This window comes from Nomia melanderi, chromosome 8, assembly GCF_051020985.1.
Source record: "Nomia melanderi isolate GNS246 chromosome 8, iyNomMela1, whole genome shotgun sequence".
NCBI lineage: Eukaryota > Metazoa > Arthropoda > Insecta > Hymenoptera > Halictidae > Nomia > Nomia melanderi.
The window spans coordinates 17,133,396-17,148,516 of record NC_135006.1 but is presented as its reverse complement, the minus strand read 5'-3'; the positions used below and the strand labels follow the sequence as shown (position 1 = coordinate 17,148,516).

The 15,121-nt window shown below is 50.4% G+C and overlaps 1 protein-coding gene across 1 annotated transcript in view; it reads left to right on the top strand.

Moving 5' to 3' along the window:
- Nucleotides 1-15,121, top strand: part of LOC116433062 (uncharacterized) — a 60,381-nt gene that overhangs the window by 36,424 nt on the left and 8,836 nt on the right. Inside the window, exons 4-5 of the mRNA XM_076369825.1 lie at nt 5,582-5,749; nt 6,387-6,463. Of these exons, the coding sequence (XP_076225940.1) occupies nt 5,582-5,749; nt 6,387-6,463 (245 nt within the window). The remainder of the gene's footprint in view (nt 1-5,581; nt 5,750-6,386; nt 6,464-15,121) is intronic.

The window sequence follows — 15,121 nt, the reverse complement described above, 5'->3', positions numbered from 1 at the left end:
TCATCAGTTACCATATTAAAGCTAAAATCCTCGAAGCTTCGGAACTCAGCCTTGATGGCTGTCTTCGAAGACTAAACATAAAGGCTGCCTCTAAAATTCGAAGCTTCAGCATTGAAGACCCGGCAGCTTAATTCCTCTGATTCTTAAGAATCATCAGTTACTCTATTAAAGCTAAAATCCTTCAAGCTTCGGAACTCAGCCTTAACAGCTGTCTTTGAAGACTAAACCTTAACTGCCTCTAAAACTCGAAGCTTCGGCCTCGAAGACCCGAAAGCTTAATTCCTCGGAAGCCTCCTTAAGAATCATCCCGTCGGTTACTGTATCAACAACCCGCAATGTCAACACACCGACAAACGCCTCCAGTCTCGAAGCATAAAGACCACGTTGAGGACTGCAGCTTCCACAGTTCTAGGCCCGAGCCTCGAGAGCTCGATCCCTCGAGAGGCTTCGGCTTCCAAGGCGCGGCGCTCGGTTCCCGTTTCCGCAACACTGTTACGAACAGCCGAATAATACTCGATCGAGCCGGGGGACCCGGCGGACACCGCGGGCCGGGCCTAATTGGTCGGCGCGCGGAGGATATCGGTAACGGTTTCGGTAAACGCTCGTGCAAACGAGGCGAGCCGGCAGAAGAGGACGGACACGGCTGTCGCGCACCGTCGGATATTAATTTCACGGTATAATCTCTCGTTATAAAAATAAATTACGACCGTGCCGCGGGAGGATTAAGTAACAAAACGTTCCACGGGCCCGGAGCTAACTCGGGCCCGGCCCGCAGGGACATTTCCATGCGGAGACCCGGCCGTGGACGATCCGTTCGATCGGAGGTGTCCGTCGCGCCGGGCCCCGTTGCGCGGCCGAGCCCCCTCGAAGCCGGCCGTACGAGAAAAACGACTATAAATCGCGCGTGTAATGCCGCTATCAACGTGTATTACACAGACGGGCCGCGTTGTTTGATGAATCGCTGGATGCAAATTACCCGCGCGCGTCGATGAGGTCGGCCGGGGAGCGGGCTCGCCGCGGGAACGCGTTTACTGCGGTAATTTCGACTTACCTCGCAAATCTGCGCCGTGGTTAGGCTCGCTGCACACTGTCGGACCGATGGGAACACTTTCCGACGAAATTCGGCGTGAGTCTCGGGGACAAGAAGACGAGAGGAGACAGGGGAACGGATGAACGGAATGAAAGGCAGTAGCGTCGGTGATTGTATTGATAGATTTTTAACACTAGATTTACGGAACCCGTCAATTTCATGGATACTGAACTTTTTAAACGTTATTTAGTAATACTTTGTGTCGGTTTCGATTCGCGCGATTACGCGAACACGCATTGCGATGCTCTAGATCTGAAGCTACTATTTTCTCGAGTTTTCTGAGAACAATAGAATAAAGTGTAGAATAAACGAAGGTATAATATTAAATATCAAATTCCATAGTTTCCCTGTATGAAATCCGGTGGTTGCTTGTACAAAACAGTTTCCAACCGAATTCATTAGATGAGTTCGATCGAAGATAATTAAGGAGGTTGTAGTTATAGTTAATACAAATATTGCCATCAGCTATTATTTCTACCGTATTATTCAACGATAATAAGAACTAAGAATTCACCGGTAACATACATTAAATTCTATTCGAAATGTTCACGAGCCTCTGACGATGCTAGGCGAATTCCCTTGAAACGCAGAAAGATTCGATAATATCGAGGAAATATCGAATCGTATTCGCTCCCGAGCGACTCGTACACGACCCGTTGAGCAATGTCCAGGTGGCGCGGGGTCCGACGAAAAATTGAGACGTTTAGTCAATTATCGAACGGCGCGATAACGACGCGTGTTTCGCTCCACGCGATATTTCGGACGGGCCGCGCGTCTCGTCTCGTTCGTTTTCTCGGCCGGGACGGGCCACGGTAGTATATTCGTGTCGTTGGATGTCCGGCCGCGTGTTAACGCGCGATCCCGGGCGCAGATATCGGAGATATATTCCCGGCGATAATCTTGTCGCCAATAAAAATCGCATTTAATAACGCTTTCCCAAGGATGCACGCGGCGCGCTGTAACTTCTGCAACGATCCTCGGCCTTAATAACCAACGTTAACTGGCCGATAACGCCCCGGTTCCGATAGAACCGTGACCGATAAAAAAAAAACACCGTCTACACGTGTACGTACACGTGTACGTGCGTGTGTATGCATGTATGTATGTGTGTTGTATGTGTATATATATATATAATATAATGAAACACCTTTAACGATCGTATCGACGCGACACGCGAGTCGTTCTTAATGGACGAAACTTTCGTTCAGAGGCGGACGCCGCGCAGCGCGTCGCTCGACGGACAGCAATACGAGGACTAAATTTGTCTTTCTTAACCCTTTGTACTCGAGAGGAGACTCTCAGTCTCCGCTTGATTTCCTACAGTGAAGCTATAAAGATATTTAATATTGTACTGAAGTATAATGCATCAGTCTGAGAAATGTTGACGTAAAATTGCTTTGTCCGTCGATTCACGTGAATTTCACGAAACATCGTCTTCGTCTCATTAGAAAATGTTGAAATATTTCTAGTGAAAAACTTCGGAGTGCAAAGGGTTAACCCTCGGCACTCCAGATGGTTTTGTAATTTATCAGCAACTGAATTTTCATGGTATCTCCAGTGAAAATGAAAAATGCTGTGACATTTCTTGAATTGTTTTATTTCTGTTTCGTGTATCCTTATTCCACATTTTATTGAATTCTTCATCTCGTCGTTTTGCATTTTCGAAAAAGAGGAAACCACACGCTGATCTCTACCTATTCGAGCGATCGAATCACTCGTCTGCGACTTAGACTCCCAAGCGCGAGCATTTCATCTCGAAGTGTCGATATTCGTTCGCGAAGGGTCAAGACAAATTCAGTTGGCGTGTTTATGGATGAATGAGAAATCGGACGATGGGATGAGGAAGAAAAGGGACACTACCGAGTACGTGAAATCGTTTAGATTATACTCGGTATATTAAATATAGTGGTTGGAGCACGTTCTCGCAGGAAACATGAATTTCCACGTAGCATTTCTGTAAGTCGCGCCGCGGATCGAGGGGCGAGAAAGAGACGGAGCGAATTAACTAATTATCGCGTCGCGAAACGAGAAAGTGTGACGCGCGAATCGAACTCGATCGCGATAGGTTTATCTGGCGGTGGTATCATTGCGCGCAACCGTGAGCGCGTCGCGTCTGTGTTGGTACACGGTTCTCGGGTTCCGAAGCCGCGTCGGATCCGGTCGTGCGAGCCTCGAAACACGGTCCGTGGTGCCGAGAGTCTCCGATTCGGCCGCGAACTCTGCTTTCTCGCTTCTTTTTCTTCTGTTCGTTTTTATTTAAAAATCCGACCGACGGCTGCCCCTCAACGCGAGGGAAGACAGAGCGCGCACGCGATTAGCGGGGAGCTCGCGACGCGGAAAGCGGCGGAAAACAGCGTGCAAATTATGCGAGCGGATTAGAACAATATCTTAATTCCACTTCGGAGTTGCTCGAAGAGGAGAAGTTGCGAGATATTCTCGGATCGAATTGAACAGCGACCAATTAAGGATTCAACGGTTGGTTTTCTCGTTAGGAATCGTAGAATAGAATCCAACTGTATTGGTTTATTAATATCGACGGGCTCTTAGATTGTCTTAGGTTATCCGCGAATATTCAAACGTTACGGTTAATATTAGTATAACGGTAATCGACCGGTCTCGGATCAGCTGAATATTAATATTAAAATGTCATCGTTCGTATTAGTGTAATAGTAATCGGTTAATCTCGGATCAACTGAATATTGATATCGCAACGTTATCGTTAGTATAATAATAATCAGCTTCATTAACGCGATCCGCACGGGAATGGGTCGACTGCCATTATCCCGGCCGATTATTCCCGTACAGACGAAAATACCGCGGGAAACGAAATGAAATGAAATACAATCAACCTCGATCCGACGGGGATCCGCTCGAATTCGATTAGAAAGCGAAACTCCGTCCGCCGCGTCCCGCCGCTCTACAATTTCCAGCCGTCGAACGAAGTCCCGCGAGTCGTCGGCGTTCCCACGATTTCCCGGGACGCTCGATCGAAGCGCGAGATCGCGGCGAGGGCTCGCGCGCCGGCTCGGGGAGGCCGAGATTTCCGCGGAAGACCGCGAAGCTATCGACCAGCCGAGATCCGGGGGTGGAATGACGTGTACGCGGGCGACGCGCGTTACGTGTTACGTCGCCGCGACGTTCGACGTTGACGGGCCGCGGAGGCAACGTGCTCCACCTGTGGAGAGTCGGGGAACGGGACGCGGCCACGACACGCCGCGACACGAAACTTGCGGTTTCGCGCCGGGAAAGCCGAGTTCGAATCGAAAGTTGAAGAGTTCACGTGCGAGATACGCGGGAAACTCAGTCGGCCGCGGTGCATTGTTTCGGACAGGTAATCGATACGCGGGTTTTCGCGTTCGACCGAGTTTAGAGCCGATCGCTGGAACACCGCGGACGTTTCGTATGTTTTATTCAGCTCGCCGCGCATTTAGGACTGTTACACTTTCGATGGAAACGGCGTGGAGATGCTATGGACATTGTTGCTTCGAGTCGACCCTTTGTACTTTGAATTTTTTTCCCATTTCTTCCTCGATAACTCTGTTGTTACGATATTTCAGTTGAAACGCGCTTGGAGAATAGCTTGTAGAGAGCAGTGTAAACGATTCTCAGCACACCGGTGAATAACTGACGTCGAGTCACGCTCGACGTGGTGCGCAAGGGGTCGAAAGATATGCAGATCGCAGGTAGAACGTTGGTTTACTCTTTAATTCAATTTTCTTGGTACATTGTAACGAGGATTCACTCAGTTCTGAATATTTCGGAGAAGGTTGAAGAGAATGAATGCTAATCGTAACTAATTAGAACCGGCAACTATTCTTAACGATTCTTCCATTGTCGATCGTCGAGCTTTATAGTAATCTTAACCATGGAGCGTAGAATGTTTCCCTTTCTACTGTACTATCACCGATAAAATTCTCCCGACGATCAGAATTGCGAAAGAAATCGCAAAGTAAAGGGTCAGCGACGATCCACGAGCGCCAGGCTTGCATTACAGAGAGACTGGTGACTACCGTGGCACTCGGTAAAAGCCGAAACAACGTGTTCTCGGAAGTTCGGTGCGCGTTGTTTCGGCCGGAATGATTTATCCGTTCGAAATTAGTCGCGGATACCTGTTGCAAAGCGTGCGGGAACGATGTCGAAACCAGCTGGCGGCCTCCCGACGCGGCGCAATGCAAATCGTGGTATTATCTTCGTTTTGTTGTCGATTATTAGATAAGTAATGATAAGTGGGATCGTGCTCGAACTAAACGAAACGAAACGAAACGAAACGAAACGAAACGAAACGAAAGGAAACGAAAGGAAACGAAGCGAAGGAATGATCGCTGGTAAGACTTATTGCACGTCGTCGCCTGTTAACGTACGGAACTCGAACAGGATTTATACGTCGCTTCCGCCTATTTCCCCCGAGACTCTTAATTAAGACTTTATAAATCACTGATCGGCGTACCGTCTATCGTCTCAAGCTTTTCCCGTGGCGTTCTCCTTTTTCAGATCGTGCTGAACTCGATGCACCGGTACCAGCCGAGGATACATTTGGTCCGGTGCCGGCAGGCCGACGACAACAACCTTCACATCACCGACCTGCAGAAGGAGGAGCACAAGACCTTCATTTTCCCCGAGGCGATCTTCACCGCGGTGACGGCCTATCAGAATCAGCTGGTGAGACGCTCGTTTCGATCCGCGTTACGAACCTCGATTAGCCTATTTAACCACCTGCGCCGGACACACGTTCGGATATTCGGGCAAGTTTTGCGCGGAGAGTCTGATTTTCATCGATTTCACGCGGACGCGCGCGTTGATTTTGCTTATTAACATATTTCGCTTAGCGTCTTATCGGAGAATCTCGGTTTCATCCGAAGACGCTTAGCCATGGAACTTCGTCAATTACCACGGCATCGAACGGAATATTAAAATTCATTCGAATTGATTATCTGTTTATAGTTAAGTTGGATCAGCTTAATCAATTGAGCTGATCTCAGTGAAAATTGCCATCCGCGTAATCAAGTTTTCGAGAAATTAGCCATCTGTCGTTCCTGTTATGTTAACCAGCGTACGAAATTAATACTTGCGTTATTTTCAACTGGTAACTTCAATTATTAATCTGTTCCTCTATTAATATTCTTAGTGTCACTCGCGGAATTGAGTAGATAATTATTGAGTACGTGAATTATCGAAATATCGGGCGATTTAGCTGGCGCTAATTCTTGCAACTGTAATTTCGTGGATTCCTTATCGAGGAATTAACGAAATTCCTCAAAATTGAACGATTACCGAGCCCGTGCCGATCGTGTTGCAGATCACCAAGCTGAAGATCGACAGCAACCCGTTCGCCAAAGGTTTCCGGGACTCGTCCAGGCTGACGGATTTCGATCGGTAGGTATACAATACTAAAGAAACCGAAGCGATCCCGTGAATCTCTCGAAGATCTCAACTCTTTGCGCCAATAATCGTTTTCCTAATTTATTCTCGATCAACTGTCACTTCATTAAAATTTTTAGTCTGAGAACAGTGTTGTCGCGAAGACGGCCTCGCGGGGCAAAGGGTTGAGCAACCCGACAGGTCCAGAGGATCTTGAAAAATTCGAAACCTCGAAACTTTGAAATACCTCGTTCGATATGACTTAAAATATTTCGAAATCTCGGATCTCCTAAATGTTTCAATAACTCTCAGAAATCTCGAGGAGACTCGGAATTTGAGAAACTTCGTTTCAGTCTTCTGCAAACCTCGATCGTTCCGATCGTCCCAATTTTCTTCGAACTCCCATCGCATCGATCATCTCGAACCTGGATCGCTTCAATCATTCCAATTCTCAAACTTCACTCGTCTGAAACCCCGATCATCCCAATAATTCCAGTCCTCTCCAAACTGTGGATCATTTCAACCCTTCCCAAATATTTTAAATATTTCCATCGTAAAACCGCGCACGCGTCGACCGTCGATCCGATTCCACGCGGTTCGTGACGCGAGCCGCGCGTTTAGACGAAACGGTCCCGGCGGATCATTACGCGCCATTATAACGTCGGCACCTTAATCATAGCGCCGGCCGAATTATCGCGCGATCTCTTAGATCTCGTTAAATGTGGAAATTTATACAACGCTAAATGTCGAAGGCGAGGTGAAACGGAGATAGGCGACGGAGAAAGAGGAGTTTTTGATCCCGGACAGGCGTGCGCGCACAGTCGACCGATTCCGGAGTTATCCGCGATCATCTATCTACATGAATGACGATGCACCTGCCCGCTCCTCGCTCGCCGGCCGCTGCGCCGCTGCGTTTATGACCCAGGGCGGATACGCGCGTGACAGAAAAGTATTTTTTTTACACGTTCCAGTGCGCGCGTACCGGCGAACGCGTCGCGTCAACGGATTACCGTTAACGATAAAGTAACGCTCTAATTGCCGACGATTCCATTAATCCTGACGGATGCGCGCCGCGCGTTGGATCGACTCCGATCGTCTTCCCTCGCGATTCCGCGACCGTTTTCAGAGATCGGTATTGTAGCAGAGGATCGACGACACGCGAGGGAAATTAAGAAAATGTTTGTACATTCGACGCGTCGAATGATCCGAGGATCACCGGCGAGTTCCGATCGAATCGAATTATTATGATTCAGGCGATTAAACGATTGCTCGGAGTTTTATATCGTAATTCTACTTGACGCGGCGAGATAAACGTTTCAGCGTTAACGGAAGCGACCAGGTCGATCGTTAACGGATCATTGTACGCGACGGAGCAATCTTTCCGTCGGTTGAGGATTCCGTTCACCTTCCGATGACACTTCGGCGGATTTACGGCGGTGTAATGAGCTATAGAGAAAGGATCGTTTGTAGAGTATTCTCGGGTTAATTGAACAGCAGTGTTACAGTTATTAGTGATGTTGACCGTCTAATATTGATACTGCAACGCTATTACTAGTATTTACCGGTATTAACCGTTAATATTAACTTTACTACTTGCCCAGTGCAAACATTGCATCATTACCAACACCGTCTATCATTAAGCAGTTGCTACTCAATCCAACGTTTCACGACCCTCGACAACTCTAAAACGAAACTTCTACTATTCTAAGCCTATCACCCAAATAGATTCTTTCATTCCTATCGCAACGAAACGTCACGCGCCGAACAATAAACTCCAGTCCACTGGAAGATTCATTAACTTTGACTTGACCCGAGAAAGTGATAAAATCTCAAATTCAACATTAAATTTTCTGTAATGTTTCGACAGATGGAACGTCGAAATGAAACAGTGCTTTAATTTATGGAAGGTATATCTTTATGGTAGTTATAAAAATGTCATTGATATTTCATCGGAAAATAATGAATGTTCGTTCAGAGTATTCTCGAGTGTAGAGGGTTAAAGTCGATACAGTAGCCAACGGAAGGATCTCGACGCGCGTGCACAGCGAAACGGAGGAAATCGAGATCGACTGGTCCGAAAGGCGTCGCGATATCTGGGAAACCGAGCGGACCGATCGATCACCGAGGTTCCCGGCGAGGTGTGTTGTTCGAGGCACGGTTATTCGGTCGTTTCTCTTCAATTAACGCCGGCGAACGGTGGCTACACTCGGGTGCGAATACGCCCACTAAATCGTTTACACGCTCGATCTCGACGATCTTCGGATCGCGAGTCAAGGTTTTATGCAAATGTCCCGGCGCGCGGTGCGCGTCTCTGCGAATCGATAACGGCCGCCCAATAAAGTCGTCTTTCGCCGGGTCGCGCGCGCTGCCGGCACGGACTCTCGCGCTGTTCGCTCCGCGGAACCGATGTATCGAGCCGCGACACGCTTAACCCATTTGCATCGCAGCTCGAAATACGCCGCTTCGCGGATTCGAGACGTCCGACCGACAGCCGGCCCGTACCGCCTCGCGTCAACAGCGTTTTCACTTTCAATTTCACTTGGAAAGCACGTGTTTTAACGCTGGGTTCGCGGAACGCGTCGATTTGACGCAGATCGAATTTTAAACATTATTCGGTAAATGTTCTAATCGGTTTTCGTTGATCCAATTACACGAATGTGAATCCTGATCGTCTATTTCTACATCTACGATTCCTAAAATCTAAATGAACGAATATCGACTTCCCCAGGAACAATAGAATGAACTGTACGATAAATGCCTGTAAACCTAGTGTTAACCCTTTGCACTCGACAATATTTTTCATGAAAAATATTCATCACTTTCTGACTAAATATCAACGATACTCTTCGCAACTGACACAACTGATTATCTATAAATTAAGAGATTGAACTATTTTACTTCGATGTGAAGTTGCTTAATTAATAGAAAATAGGGAAACTACGCGGCGATCGCTTGCTGTTCGAGTAATTAAATCATTTGAACTAAATGCGGACTTCCGAATATGAACGTTTCATCTCGTCGAAATGTCGACGTTCGTCCGCAAAGGGTTAATATTGAATTGAGAATTTTATAAATTTCCTGCGTCGAATCAGGTGGCGAATCGAGTGCAAAGGGTTAATTAAAACAAGCGATAGTAGTGTACAATGTACGGTGAACAAGCTTCGTAGTAGTTATCAGACTTTATTATTATTACGATAAACTTTTAAATAATAAAACTATTAATTTAAATTCCGCGTCGCAGTTCGCCGTGTACCGATCATCTGTGCTATCATCTGTGTCCGACCATCTGCGGAATTTTCCGCTTAGATTCAAAAGATCAACACGTTGCATACTGGTAATGAGAAATCTAGTTTTTGTAGGAAAACGCTCAGCTATGTATCTTTGCTAATTGCCACATTCAGAAGCATTAGATTCGAACTGATCGTCTATCTGAACTATATTACATAACAGGCTGAGTTTCTGTATGTACAGTGATATACTTGATCTGACTGAAGATCATCCGGTTTCCTGAAAAATCGTTACGCAGTGCGTTAACACGTCGAACGTTCGATTTCATAGAGCAACGTACACAACGGGTCGATTAATCGAGAAGCACGCACTGATCCGTTGCTGTTCGAGTAACCGAGCGATTCGCTGGTGACTTAGAATTCTAAACGCGAAGGTTTCAGCTCGCGAGATGTCGGCGTTCGTCGGTAAAGGGTTGCCATTCGTAATTGTAATATTAATATTTCTCCGAGGTCGTTTCGCGAGAACGTTCCGTTGGCAACAGTTCGATTCGATCGCCGTTCGGCGCGAAGCTTCGGTAATACGTTTCGAAACGGTCGGGGATCGGTAGGATCGCGTTTACACGGGACGTAAATGTAACATTACGAATAATCACACTATGAACCGATAAAGTGGCCGAGCATCGCGGTAAAATTGAATATCGAGTCCGCGTCCGGATCGCGAAGGGTCGGAGCACGGTGCACGCTCGGTTAACGAAGACACCGGCGTATTCATATTTACATGCGCGTCCCATCTCGCCTCGTCTCGGCGCGCAGAGGCGACCGCGCGCCGTCTGCCGCAACACCTGCTGCCCGGGGATCGTGCTACCGATGCGATTAAATAATTTGTTCGCCCGTAATGGAGTAATAATTAAAAGATTTTAGTGCCGCCGGGAGACTCTCCGCCAGTCTCGTTAAAAGAGTCATTACGGTCGGTGGCCGAGCAGACGGAGTCCGAGTTGTTATCGGCGGCCCAGATTTCGGCCGAGGTCGCAGCCGCGTGCGCGCGGCCGTCCGAACCGGATCACGGTCGAATCGAAATTCGACAGAAAAACCTGAAACGTACGCGCCGGTGTCGAGTGTCGGCAGACGCGCCTGACAGCCGTGTTTCTTCGGCTATCCTCAGCGCGCGGCGAGCGGCTGAACGGTTCACCGGTAATCACGTGCAAATCGGAGGCGTGTCGGGAGCTCGAGTCGAACCGCAGAATTCTCTCGCCGACTAATGCGTTCACCGCGATTTTTAACACGTTTCCGAGAACCCGGTGGGCGTGACGTGCTTTTCAACGTTTTTCGTGAAACGCCGGGGCAACGCGACCGGCACCGCGCGCCGACCGCCGGCCGAGCATCGCGTGGAGGACATCGGTTCGACGTACCGTTGCGAGCGAGGATGCTGAGGATTGACTGGGAGGGGACTGCGAGCTCTTACCGTGATGCAGGGTTTATGGACTGTCGTTCTTGGGGTTAAGGAGAGCGAGCTTTGAAAGAGTTGAGATCGAGCTTCGGGGATTATAGTTTTGTGGAACTCTAGAGTTTTAGGATTCGAGCTGTCGGGCTGAACTTTGAAGCTTGGAGTTGTTGGTTTTTAAGGTTGAACCTTGAAGCTTAGGTACTCAGTGCTTAAGGTTGAACCTTGAAGCTTAGATACTCAGTGCTTAAGGTTGAACCTTGAGGCTTAAAATACTCAGTGCTTAAGTTTGAACTTTGAAGCTTAGATACTCAGTGCTTAAGGTTGAACCTTGAAGCTTCGAATAGTCAGACTTTAAGGTTGAACCTTGAGGCTTAAAATACTCAGTGCTTAAGGTTGAACTTTGAGGCTTAAAATACTCAGCGCTGAAGGTCGAACCTCGCTTAGAGTTTCCCTGAAAAATTCCGCACCGAAGTTTCGAACACTCAGCCTTTAAGGACAAGCTTCGAAGTTTCTCCGACGCGAAGCTGGCAGGGCCGTTTTAGAGTATCCTCGACCCAGAGATTCGTCCCTCCGATGCGATCGAAGGGAAGGTCGTGGCTGTTGTTTGTCCAGTGGTAAATTCGACTCTTAACGGGTCGAAGCGACGTGTTATGGTCCGCCGATCGACCACTTTAATGACACGGCAGTTTGGAGAAAAGACGATCGTCCCGAAATCACTGGTCCGTCTACCGCGACCCTCCTCAAATCAGCACCTGCCTAACCGAGATCACGAAATATCTTGCCTCGTCATTCCATCGGGCAACCTGCCCGGGACTCGGGCCGCTCGGGCCGAGCCGGCGCGCGCGTCCCCGTCCCGGGTCTTCTTCGCGCGGAAAATCGGCGCGTCTCGACGCTTGATCGTCGACGACGAGCCACAGGCTGATCGAGCGAGGAGCGCGATCGTCGTACTCGCCGGATCGTAAATTAACGGCGGAACTACCGTGCGGGCGACGATCGGCCATTTCAGGTTCCCTGTTTCACAATTATCGGAATCGTAACGTCGCGGCTGTGAGAAATGGTAACGTAAATTCATGCGTCCGCGCTAAGTCGACGGTAAAAGTCGCCTTAAATCTCGGGGAACGCGCGCCTCCCGTCTCTCCGAGGAATTGTGGGTTCGCCGGTTGGACAGCTAGGCAGCCCGTAGCGTTCGACTTTTTGCTCAAAGTGAACCGAGCTATTCGCGAGCTCCAAATTGAATATTACTTCTGCCTCTATCCCCTCGCGAACATGGAATCCCTGCTCTATTTTCCATAGGAAATAAACCACGGTCCAAGATTAAACGCGTCGATAAGATTCAATATCGCTCTTCTCCAGTTCCTCCAGTGTACCCACTTATATCTCCGGAACCCCGATCATCGGTTACATTCAACTACACACCTTGACGCAGCGATCCAGACTATTTCATACCTCGGTTGACATCCTACTGTCCCGTCCATCGCAATCATAGCCCTCGGCGTGTACTCGACAGGTACGCAGACTCCGAGTATACTATTCCTCTCCCATGTGATTTCCACCGGCAACTGTTATCCAAGAAAATCACACGCAACCGATGAATCCTACCAAGAAAGTCCGGAGACTGTACCTAACCCAACGAACCATCGCAGACGGACAATAGACAACGTAAAGGCCCAAGACACACGGGGTCCGCGCGCGACACTCGGCGGAGCACCGCGGAACGCATCGGCCGCGATAAGAGGGTGTGCAAGATCGAAGAAAACGGTTCGATTCGGTCGGTTAAATGGAATGGAGCGGAACGGAAGGGCACGGACGGGAACGGAAGGGAACGAAAAGGAACGAAAGAGAGCGGAAGGGAACGCGCGGCTTTGGCGGTTACGGCAGTCGTGTTCGTTCGGTTGCACGGATGCGGCTCTGGCGGCGTCCGGAGTTAATGAGAGAGCGGCCGTACGGGGCAATACGGCGCATGCTCCCGCCCACTTCACGCCGCCGCTGATAGATAGATGCCCCTCCGGCCCTTTTTCCCTCCTCCGTCGGCTCTCGCTGTCCTCCTCACTCCGGCGGTGTTCCGCGTCCTTCTAGCCGGCTCTCTCCCTCCGAGGAGCCCCGGCCCTTTCCCCTCTCGCTCTGGTTCGCCGTCCACCTCCCTGACCCCGGCTCCCCCGGCCGTTTCGCCGACCATCATCGGGTCCGCGCTCGCATATACGTGCCCCGCAAAAAGCCCCGAAATCGTTGTTATAAAGATATTACGGTAACTGCGAAAATTTAAGAACCGTTTATAAAAACGCGGCTGCGCCCCGTCCGCCTCGCCCCGGCAGGCCGCAACTCGTCCCGGGTCCCTCGGCTCGCCTCCACCTCGTCCCGCGGCTTCAAATTTACGGTCAGCTGCCGCGAGAAACTCGAAATTGCTCTTCGACTCCCCGGGTAACGGCGTGTTCGCCGGGAACAAGAGACGGACGGGCGGCGGCGTGTCGGGCCGTGGTATGGCGGCCGCTCGTTCGCCCGATAATCGAAAATCGCGGGCGAACGATCGATCGCCGCATGGAAAGAATCCTTGGGAACGGGAGATGGTAGCTTAGCGGTGATGAATGAAAGCGGAGGAGACGCGCGACGGAGACCGGCCGGACGAAAAACTCGGGGAGCAGTCGAATAGGGGAGACGGGTAAGGGCACCGGGGAAAGAGAGCGATTTCACGTTGTTCCCGCCGCTGGTTCCGGAGGGCAAGGAGGGCAGGGCATTCATCTATATTAGCTTCGAGAGCGGACGGCCTGTCATTACCGTTGCCGCTCCGGCCGTCTTCTTCCTCGTTTCCCCCTCGCTGGCCCACCCTCTTCTTCTCTCGCCTCCCCGCCTCGCGCCCTCCTTGTCCCTCCTGCTCCCTTTCTCGCTTTCTCGCCGATTCTGGTTCCCGAGAGTATCGTCCTCGAGGAGGATCATGCGTTCCGACGCTCGTTTCTCCGTTTCGCGGGCGTCGGGGCTGGCGGTGTCGAAAAGTCGGCTGAGACGGGTCTAGCGATAGCCACCCTTCGCGGAGCTCTCTTTGTTCGTCTCCCTCGTCTCGCCGTTTCGCCTTTCGTCTGGCTTTCTCGGCGATTCCGGGGAGTATCAGCGTTTAGCAAGCGTCATGGTAAAGATGGTGTCTAGCGAGCATCGGAACAGCGACCGGACAGGTCCGAAGGCGTGATTCGAGAGCGAAGCTACCAGGGATCGCCGCGTACTTGAAGCGAGTTGACGCCGCGTCGAGAGTATTCGATAGCAAGCTCATCATTTTCAAACCGCAGATTCATCCGTCCCCCCGGTTCGACTCTCATTATCCTCTTGGCTACCCGGAGAATCATTCCCGAGGAACATGTCGCGCAAACCTCTCATTCCGCGAGCATCGGGAGCAGCCTCGCAGCAGCTGCCACCGACACCCAAAGGCTCCCGCAGCCCATTACCCACTTGGCATCGCCACGCCGAATCGCAGAACAAGACCAGCGAAAGCCGATGGTCCCTGCGCGAGAGACAAAGAGGACGCGAAAGAGGCCAGGCCGGTAGCGTCGCAGGACCGAGGAGCAGAAGATGAAAAAGCAAGGCCAACGGAGGAGGCAAAGCGAGCGGCGGAGGTGGTGTGGCACAGTGGCCAGAAACGGCGGAGCCAATATGAGCGGCGTTTAAAACGCAAAAACAAAGGTCCAGACGAGCACCGTCGGGATTTTCGAAGCGGTGGCGGTTGCGGCTGCGGCCGCGATCGGGGTTGGGGTTGCAGCGTTGCTTGTAGGACACCGGCCTGTGGAGGGGGAGCGCGAGGAACGGCGCACCGGACGCGCGCACCGCGCTGCCGCGAGTATATCGACTGGCCATCCGACGCGTCAGGGTCATTACCGGATCATTACCTTCCATACCTACCGTGCGACGACGATGATGGGCCGACTCGTGGGCACGGAGCCGACATCGGAGCGGCGTCGCTCGCTCGCTCGCCCGCGCGCACACGCTTCGAGCCGTCTGTAGAGGCCACTAACACCGGCT